This window comes from Pimephales promelas, chromosome 9 (genome assembly GCF_988280905.1).
Source record: "Pimephales promelas chromosome 9, fPimPro1.hap1.1, whole genome shotgun sequence".
Lineage (NCBI taxonomy): Eukaryota > Metazoa > Chordata > Actinopteri > Cypriniformes > Leuciscidae > Pimephales > Pimephales promelas.
Genome location: NC_142777.1, coordinates 252,185 through 263,046, shown reverse-complemented (window position 1 = coordinate 263,046; position 10,862 = coordinate 252,185). Strand labels below are relative to the sequence as shown.

Here is a 10,862-nt window from a genome sequence, read left to right as displayed (position 1 = left end):
ATATATCAAACCAAGTTGTGTTCCAAATTTGAAGTTGATATCACAAAAATTCTCATGAGATTTTGTTTAGGCGTAATATCAAAAATGACATAAATTCCATTGAATTTAATTGTATGCATTCTACTGTAACAAATTAATAAATTTCTGTCCAAATATCACTTATGTTACAAAGACTTGAGACTTAGATCTTTCTAACAATGTGTTTTGTCAAGATTAGAAAAGGTTTTGATCATAAATTATGATGGACAATGAAAAAGGATGGCAAAGTATGTGTATAAAATTTTTTTTTACCATTAAGTGACATCTCAACCATTTGGTAGAGGCCGATATTTAAAAAAAAAAAATGGAATGTGTTAAAGAAAAATAATGCACTGTGTGTAAATATTAATTTTAGCCATTCAGCATTACAGTGAACTTGAAAGCTATACATTTTTTAAGGCTTCAAAAACTATAACAACTTTTAACTTATGTGAACTTCAAACAATCCTCACAAAAATCCATATGAAATGTCATATTTACCCGTGCCCGTCTAACATATACGGAACAATAAACCGAAATAGAATAAAGTTATCAAACAGTCTGCATTGCAGTGGTGTCTTTTGTCTTGTCGGCGCTTGAATGGTTTAAAAGCACGTGCATGAATAAGAGCGGGATCATATCATGTAAAGCGACACAGACAAATCAATGGATGCTGCGTTAATTGCGTTAAATATTTGATCGTGTAAACTGGACTAAAATGAATGGCATGCGCTAACGCGACAATGTTGACAGCCTAGTTGGAATACAAATATAAAAGAAATGTTGGGATTAATGTAAAAAATAAAGTAACATGGAAATAGATAAATGCATGAATAAATAGCCTACATAAACATGTAGGCCTAAATAAATAGCCTACACATAAAAATAAATTCGAAAATATAAATCAAAGAAAAAATGAAAAGTCAAAAATAAAAATGAAGCAATAATTAAAATTAATTGTATTTTTTCTTATCAAAACATTACCATGTGTGGTTATTGATTAATTGTGACTTATATAGGCTATGTGTAGTTTTGGTACTTTATAGCACAGCTCTCTCCTCAGCAGACTCTCCACGCGCGCTCACTGCGACAGGCGCGTTCCCGCGGACCGAACACCCCCGCCCCCCGCGCGCGCCCCGGGTTAGTCCAGTCGTGTCCGGTCGCTGGTCCGGTTCTGCCTGAGGAGACTCGACGGACAGCTTCATGTAAGTTTTAGTTTATTTTTTAAAGACGCTGTAAGTTCCAGTAAGTTCTGTGTTTGTTATCGCCTTCATCTTTCTTTAACACACGAGATTCCCTGAAGAAACGCGTCACAGGTCAGTGAATACACACGGTCAGATCTGTGGTGTTCAACTCACTAAATCAAATAGATCAGGTCAGCCCATATCATGGTGTCAAACAGCTTTACATAGATGTATTTTTCACTGTCTCAATAGCTTTACAAATAATTTGCTTTAATAGAAAATAGATTTTGGATATATTTGGATATAATTTAGGGCAATCAACAAAGCAATGCAGTCCTCCACTGCATTACAGTAGTAATTTTGAATGCTATGATTACATTGTGATATTGATGTTTGGCAGAGATTCAAACGGTGCTCACACAAAGGTCGTCAGAAATAAATCATATGAGCAGATTTTGTGATATATTTTACTGTAAGCTTTTGCTTTCTGTAATGAATTTGTTTTAACCACAAAAATGTATAATTTATTTTGCAACAGTAACATTAGTAAACAAACAAATAAGTATGCTAAATTAAAGGTATAGTCTACTTATCACTAAACATGTGGTGTGACCACAAGTAAAAATGTACAAATTTCTTTAAAAAAAAAAGTCTTTCTCTCGCTCACTGTATGACGTCATTGTGTCTGTATTTCTAATAACTCAGTCTCATGGTATATCACACTTCATACAACACAAAAACACCAACCGTATGTACGGCTGTCAGATTATGGCTAAATGATAATCACAATTATTTTGATCAATATTGAGATCCCGATTAGTTATCACGATTATTTTTTGATTTTAAACAAAACAAATGTTATTGTCACATAGGTGAATTATACCTGTGTAACTCTGAGCGGCGCATGATGAGGAGGAGGGATTTCACTTAATTAGAAAAATGAGTCAATGAATTATGCGAACGAATCATTCAAAAACAACGATTCGACATCACTAATAGATTGGCTTTGCAAAAAATCTAAACTTTTATACGGAGCGGTCTATGAATGTAATGACGCATTTTAAATATCTTTGACCGTGGGAAGCCAGAATCTTGATCGTGATTAAACTCGATTAACTGTGCAGCCTTAACCGTATGTTCCCTCACTCATGCTTTAAATTGTTATTGTTACTACAGCAAACCACAATAAGAGGGCCGTCGTGGCCTAATGGTTAGAGTGAGGTTGCAGGTTCGAGTCCCCGATCGCTCCCGAATGCTGTCCTCCGCTCCGGCGCCCCGTCATGATCCTGTGGGACAGTAGGCTACTTGAGTGTTTGTTTGGAGAATCCGTGCTTTACTTGAGTTTTTATATTTTATATTTCCTGAACAAAATGTATACTTTTACTCCGATACATTTCCCCAAAGCATATTCGTTACTTACTTCAAAATAAATTGTGAAGAACACTACAGTGTCTACAGCACGACCCCGGTGGATTTCATTGGACGGTTGCGACCGTGTCTGGATCCCCCAAGAGGAGTGCGCTGCATCACAGCACAACAGCGCCCTCTAGAGGACAAAAACTGTCAGCTCGTGCTGTTTGTTTTGACACGACCCAAACACTTACAACCTAACGGTATGATAGACAGTGTACACTACAGTACATGTTTTTAAATCATTATAAGTATTAGTTTGGACGACAGCAGTGTGTTTGCTGTGTCAGAATGCTAACTTTAGTAGCCTTCAAGCGGTTAAAACTATGTTACAAAATACGTATCTGACCCAAAATTTAAAGGTCACGATTGTTACCGATTGTAACAAAGTTAAAACTGAACACAACCTTGCTGCTCAAACTGTGTATAGAACCCTTTTTAATAACTCTTTTTACATTGTCTTGTACTTCTACTTTCTGTGTTGAAATGTTTTTATTTGGTAGTACTTTTACTGTCAATACTTTCAGTATGTTTAATATAAAAAAATACATTTCATACTTGAGGACAGTAAAAATCAAATACTTTAAAACTTTAACTTTAGTAATATTCTTTTCTGATTTCATTTTCTGGTAAGATATCTGCACTTTTGCTCCTGCTAACGCGTGTGCACTAGCTGGCATGGGTTGAATGCAGAGGACTCTGGGTTACCCTACTTGGCCTTCGCACGTCAGTTTTCCAGTCATGCAGAAAAGGCTGGGGAGCACAGTTTTGCTTTGCATTTCGAATGGTGGAGATCATAATAGAGGTATACTTAAGCAAGGAACAACTAAAGGACAGCAATCAGACAGTAACCATAGCACTATGGATATAACAAAAAAGGGAAACTGTAATTTAACAAAACATAGGGTGAACAAATAGGTTTTGGGCAGCTGTGATTCTGAATCCCACTGAGAGAAGAGAGTTTGAACTTAACTAAGACAAGCGAGTCAGAAGTTGATCTAAGAGTGCGGGCAGCAACATATGCATGTATAATTCGGCTAGATATAAGGCTGCTAAACCATTGTAGAGCTTAAAAACTGACAAGTATTTTGAACTGAATGTGAACGATAATAGGGAGCTGGCACAGGCAGCTGAATGTTGTACTAGCTGCAAACGATTAAGGGCTTTAGTGGGTCGGCCACAGAACAATGGGTTACAAGAGTCCAGCGAGAGGTTATGAAAGCAGCATCTTGAAGACTGAGCAAAGGTCACACACGGACTATATTGCTAACAAGATTTAACAAGCTGGCTGATATGCGGTTTAAAGCATTATTTAGGATCAAATAGTGACCCCCAGATTCCATACAGTGGGTGAAGGACTAACTAAGGCTATCTCAGTATTGACACAATGCCAAGGGATGGTTAGCGACTAACCAGATTTCAATTTAACAGTTTTCAGCCATGCTTTAAAATCTTTCAGTCCAGGCAGTGATGAATGGGGTGGAAACACAGAAATGGGCTGGGCAGAAATATTTATCAACACTGTAACTATAAAAATGAAGACCAGAAGAAATAATGAACTGAATTAGAAATCAAAGTGGACCAAGAAGCGATCCTTGAGGTACACCAATGAAAACAGTGTTTGTGTTGATTAACCCTTTCACACTGACAAACCCGTCTGAACACACTGACAAAATTGTATTCATATTTTTTATAGCACTTTAATTTGTGATTGTGTAAAGGTGTTCATGAGATACCAACCTTTCGCGACCTTTCGTTTTCATGGAGATGCGGTGTGCGAAATGTGCAGTTAGTGGTGTGAGTTTGGGAAGCACGGCTCTAACTTATTTTCTCACTGTCGTCCTCCATGCAGGAAACCACAGATTTGCCTATCGGTCTGTGCCTTAACCAGACAAAGGTAGCTGACTGTACTTTCAAAAACAAGATGTGATCATCTGACCAAGCTTTGTGGAGCTGCGATGATGAGATGATGGCAAGGACGGCTCGTGCAGAGCTCTCGCTGACTGTTGGGAATTAACTGGAAACAGAAGACCCGCTTCCACTGCATGCGCCATAATGGCCAGTCTTGTCCTGAATGAGACTGGGATGGACAATTGTGGCATCGATGACTCCTTCAAGTACAACCTGTACGGTGTGGTGTACAGTGTGGCGTTTGTTCTGGGACTGGTCACTAACTGCGCTTCGCTGTTTGTCTTCTGCTGCCGCATGAAATTGCGTAACGAGACCACGCTTTTCATGACCAATCTAGCTTTATCAGACTTAGTGTTTGTGTTCACTCTTCCTTTCAAAATCTTTTACAACGTGAATCGCCACTGGCCTTTTGGGGACACAGTGTGCAAGATCTCCGGGGGAGCCTTCATCACCAATATCTACGGCAGTATGCTGTTCCTCACATGCATCAGTGTGGATCGATTCCTGGCCATTGTTTACCCCTTCCGCTCACAGTCCATTCGGACCCGCCGCAATGCTGGGATCGTGTGTGGGATCATCTGGTTGTTGATCCTGGGCGGAGGCATGTCAGTCCACTTCTTCTCTTCCACCAACAAGTCCAAAGCAAGCACCACTTGCTTTGAGGGATTCTCCAAGAAAACGTGGAAGACACACCTGTCCAAGATCACCATCGTCATCGAAGTGGTGGGTTTCCTCATCCCACTGATGATCAATCTCGCCTGCTCTTCCATGGTGCTCAGGACCCTGCGCAGACCCGCTACTCTGTGTCAGATCGGAACCAACAAGAGGCGCGTTCTGCGTATGATCGTAGTCCATTTGGCCATTTTTATTGTTTGCTTTGTGCCTTACAATTCTGTTCTGTTCATCTACGCCATGGTGCGCACTCAGGCGCTCGTGAGCTGCTGGGTGGAGAAGCTCGCGCGGACACTGTATCCCATCACGCTCTGCGTTGCCACCTTCAACTGCTGCTTTGACCCGGTGGTCTACTACTTTACCTCGGAGTCCTTTCAGAAATCACTGACTACCGGGAAGTGCCAGGCCACGCAGGAGAACACGCTGAGGAGTGATTGCCTTGTGTCCACTGTGGAGAATACCGGCACGGTTGAGCTCCACACACTGACCAGCAATGGAAAAGATCAGGGGTGCGTTTCCTAAAGGCATCTATCATCGTCAGTTCTCTATTGGTAACGACGGAACGTGCGATGAGAGTTGGCTTTGGGAAACACACCCCAGCCCAGCTAACAGGGAACGTTCCCAGAACATTCACTAACGTTCTTTAAAAGTTGTGTAAATGTTAGGACAAAACGTTATTAAAATAATGTTTTCGGAACGTTCATATAACGTTATTAACGTTCTTGTAACGTTGATAAAAAACGTTCTTAGAACAACGTTATCGGAACATCTTTATCACGTTATTTGTGTTTGATAAACGTTCTCATAACGTTCCAGCAACATTATGCTAACCTTAGGATAACGTTCCAACAACATTATGCTAACGTTCCAGCAACATTCTGCAAACATTAAGACACCGTTCCAGCAACGTTAAGCAAACTGGATATTTCCACGTTTTTAGAACATTTCAAATTAACGTTCCCACAACCAAAATGGAACGTTAGAAAAACGTTCTCAGAACCTAACTTTGTTAGCTGGGAGGTCACTGAGACTCAGGTCTGAAGTCGGAAGAGCTATGGATGCCTTGTCTCAGGCTGTAGTGCTGAAGAAAATTCTCCAACGAAACCCAAACATGGGACATCTAGGCTTCTGACATCTCTGTGATTGTTTCCTGTCCTGTAGTTAGTTCACACAGGTGTACCACTGTATCACTGTATTTGATCAATGAGTGTTACCGCACCATTTGCATTTTTATTGTGCTCTATTGCATTTTTACTCAGTCAAAGCACCTACTGAAAGTGTTCAAATCAGTGTTATTGATGTGTGTGAATGTGGAAAGTTTGTGTAAATTTTTCTCTCTCAATCTGCAAAATTTGGTTTTCCTTTTACTGAATAAATAAATCAAATAAATAATGGTAAGCAGTTAAATAATAAATCTCATACTCTCAAGTTATGCAGTTAGGTGTGTCTTTAGTCTAGACTTAAAATGACAGTGTGTGTGAATCCTGAATGATGGTAAGAAGGCTGTTCCAGAATTTAGGAAAATAATCTCCTGCGGATGATTTTCATAGTTGTGGTAAAGATATTAGCAGAATTAATACACTCTTGGAAAAGTGGTAAGATAAATTGCATCTTCGAGGGTTAGATCACCAAAAAGTCATTCATTAATCACATTTATATAGCTCTTTTCTGGGTACTCAAAGTGCTTTACAGTGGAGCACTTCTCCTTCTAGCACCTGTCCTCTGTAATTCTCGGCCTCTTGAACTCAGGGAAGCCCAGTCTTACGCCATTTTTGAAGGTCAACTTAAGACATACTTTTTTAAACTTGCATTTGCCTGTTGATGTGTTTTCTTGTGTACAGCGCTTTGAGAAGATGCTTTTAAAGGCGCTTTATAAAATAAAGGTTATTATTATAACATGTGTTCACTGTCACTATATCTCAGCCTAACTGAGTGTCTGGGTTCACGTTTGTGACCTCAGATTGACAAAAATCATTAATGATTCAGACTGAACATCATTTTTAAGCATTGTTATGTCTGATAAGTAGATAAACTGCTGGACACACACGTTTCCTCAGCTTAGAGCAGTGGCCGCGTGAGGTTTGTCCATCAGAAGGACTTGCTCAACAGCTTGTGGGAAATCAGACACTGGGTCTTGTGTGAAGACTGGGGAAATCCACTCGCTCGACCAAATGCTGATTACGACTCCAGCAATGGGCCCATTGTGTCCGAGTGAAGCAGGCTAGTGTCCCGGCCGCCAAAGCCGCCTTAATTCTCTTAAATATGTTGTTGCACGGCCCGTTTGGCACGCAACCTTCATCAGATTATGGGAAAGCCCTCTAAATCATTCTCAAGGGGGTTTATTCCCCTTTCTTTAATATGCCCATTTTCATCATTCATTTCCATTTAGTAATCTTATAATAATCTGTATCCTGTTGTATACCTTTTGATTTTCTCTTTCCAATACATTACCCAATTTATTATAAGGTGCAAGCAATATCATAATCACAATGAGCTTTAAAGGGCACTGTGTAGGAATTTCTCCCATCTAGCGATGAAATTGTATTTTGCATTCAAACGAATTGTGCTCTCCAGCGCCTCGCATCTACGGTAGCCATTATGTACCAAAAAGCTGTCTTCTAATAGCACTTCGAACAGGTTTGTTGTTTCACACAAACAGCAACCTGACACAGCGAACAAAAAAATAATGAAAAACAAATACAAATATTTATTTTAAATAATAAAATGCATAAAAAAGTACACATTGTCCCTTTAATGCTACATAAGTGCATAATTTCCTCGAGGTCACGACATCCTTCTGTTGTGGGAATGTGAAGTCGTGGCCTTGAGATGTTGAGGTAACGACATGTTTCCTTATGACCACGAGTTTATGCATAAACAAGCCTGCGTGACCATAGCAACCTGGGTTATCACAAATTTTAATAATTCAAAATGAATATTAATTTATTAATAAAGAAATACAAAAAACGTGCAGAATTAAGAAATTACACCAAAGGAGAACAAATGCACATCCAATATTATTTGAATCATAGAGTAATATAAATAAAAGATCTTTTACACCACCTGGTGGACGTACTGACAAAATACATTTACATCTCACAGATGTAAATCATCAAATCATCTTAAAGTACAATCACAATTGTTAATAAGCATATATATATATAATTAAACACAATTGCATTAAAAACTAGAATGTACATTTCCAGAGGAAAATGTGAAGTGGTGCTTGCAGTGGCAAAAAGCTCGCTCGGTTGCTAGAGTGTGGCACATTTTTGCATACGAGACACCAAACACGTCTGTACGATGTTTTGTGATGAGAAATGGCTTATTCAGCAGAGAAATGGCTTATTCATGTATTCAGGTGGTTACTAGGGTACTCTATATGGTTGCTATGGTGTGATTATACAGTGTATGAGATTATATTTAAACACTAGTTGACAGTCTAAGTCAAAAAAGGCAAAATCGATGTTTCTTCTATTTTCTGAAGCTGAGAAATGACTTGAATATGTTGATTTATGGTTGCTAGGCTGCCCTAAGTGGTTGCTAGGGCGTAAATATGAAGTTATTATTTCACTACTTGTTGGCTACATGATAGGCCGAGTAAAAAGAGCCCAACCCCATGTCTCTATGACCTTCTGTTCAAAATATATGATCTCACCAATTTTGTGCCAATGTAAAGTCTATGGGACTTTTTCTGTCCGATTTATCGCCCGCCAGACGAACATTGTACAACCGATCGCTTAGAAAAGTCATAGCACACCTCTCCTCAATGAGCGGGTCGATTTGACACCACATTCATGGATCTACGACAATAAATGCGGGAGGAGTAGCGTGCCAAATTTTTGTCTTGGAGAATAGTATTCACAACACTAGAATGTACATTTCCAGAGGAAAATGTGAAGTGGTGCTTGCAGTGGCAAAAAGCTCGCTTGGTTGCTAGAGTGTGGCACATTTTTGCATACGAGACACCAAACACGTCTGTACGATGTTTTTGTGATGATAAATTGTTTATTCAGCTGAGAAATGGCTTATTCATGTGTTCAGGTGGTTACTAGGGTACTCTATATGGTTGCTATGGTGTGATTATACAGTGTATGAGATTATATTTAAACACTAGTTGACAGTCTAAATCAAAAAAAGGCAAAATCCATGTTTCTTCTATTTTCTGAAGCTGAGAAATGACTTGAATATGTTGATTTATGGTTGCTAGGCTGCCCTAAGTGGTTGCTAGGGCGTAAATATGAAGTTAATATGTCTCTACTTGTTGGCTGCATGATAGGCCGAGTAAAAAGAGCCCAACCCCAAGTCTCTATGACCTTCTGTTCAAAAGATATGATCTCACCAATTTTGTGCCAATGTTAAGTCTATGGGACTTTTTCTGTCCGATTTATCGCCCGCCAGACAAACATCGTACAACCGATCGCTTAGAAAAGTCATAGCACACCTCTCCTCAATGACCGGGTCGATTTGACACCACATTCATGGATCTACGACAATAAATGCGGGAGGAGTAGCGTGCCAAAGTTTTGTCTTGGAGAATAGTATTCACAACACTAGAATGTACATTTCCAGACGAAAATGTGAAGTGGTGCTTGCAGTGGCAAAAAGCTCGCTCGGTTGCTAGGGTGTTCTGGGTGGTTGCTAGGGTAATGCTAGGTGGTTGCTAGGGTGTTCTGTGTGGTTGCTAGGGTGTTGCTAGGCGGTTGCTAGGGTGTTCTGGGTGGTTGCTATGGTTTTGTTGTACGGTTGCTAGGGTGTTCTGAGTGGTTGCTAGGGTGTTGCTAGGTGGTTGCTAGGGTGTTCTGGGTGGTTGCTAGAGTGTTGCTAGGTGGTTGCTATGGTGTTCTGGGTGGTTGCTAGGGTGTTGCTAGGCGGTTGCTAGGGTGTTCTGGGTGGTTGCTAGGGTGTTGCTAGGCAGTTGCTATGGTGTTCTGAGTGGTTGCTAGGGTGTTCTTGGTGGTTGCTAGGGTGTTCTGGGTGGTTGCTATTGTGTTGTTAGGTCGGTTGCTAGGGTATTCTGGGTGGTTGCTAGGGTGTTGCTAGCGTGTTCTGGGTGGTTGCTAGGTTGTTGCAAGGAGGTTGCTAGGATGTTCTGGTATTGGATGGTTGGTAGTTGTCACAGATGGTTACTATGAAGTTTGTAGCATTTTCTTGGCATGATTTAACACTTAGCTAATCAATATTAGCATGTAGCTATTCTCTGCTAGCATGTGTAGCATGTAGCAAGTCATGTTTGCTAGCATGAGTAAAAAGAGCCAACCCCCATCTCTATACGATGTTTTGATGCAGAGATGTACGTCTTACAAAATGGTTGCTAGGGTACTCTGTTTGGTTGCTAGGGAGTGGCTTGGCAGCTGCCAATCATGAAGCTCCAAAGTCAATGTGAATGTTTAAACCAACCCCCATCTCTATACAATGTTTTGAGGCAGAGATATAGGTCTTGAAAAACGGTTGCTAGGGTACTCTGTTTGGTTGCTAGGGAGTGGCTTTTGCAGCTGCCAATCATGAAGCTCCAAAGTCAATGTGAATGTATAAACCAACCCCCATCTCTATACGATGTTTTGATGCAGAGATAAAGTCTTGCAAAATGGTTGCTAGGGTACTCTATTTGGTTGCTAGGGAGTGGCTTGGTAGCTGTCAATCATGAAACTCCAAAGGCTGCTTGTC

General features: G+C 40.2%; 1 protein-coding gene across 1 annotated transcript; it reads left to right on the top strand.

Annotated features, from left to right (window-relative positions):
- Nucleotides 1-1,088: 1,088 nt before the first annotated feature.
- On the top strand, nucleotides 1,089-7,763 carry lpar4 (lysophosphatidic acid receptor 4). Its single transcript, XM_039666849.2, has 2 exons — nucleotides 1,089-1,223; nucleotides 4,465-7,763. Exon 2 carries the CDS (start codon nucleotides 4,668-4,670, stop codon nucleotides 5,715-5,717), a length of 1,050 nt encoding a protein of 349 aa, XP_039522783.1. The 5' UTR covers nucleotides 1,089-1,223; nucleotides 4,465-4,667; the 3' UTR covers nucleotides 5,718-7,763.
- Nucleotides 7,764-10,862: the final 3,099 nt, after the last annotated feature.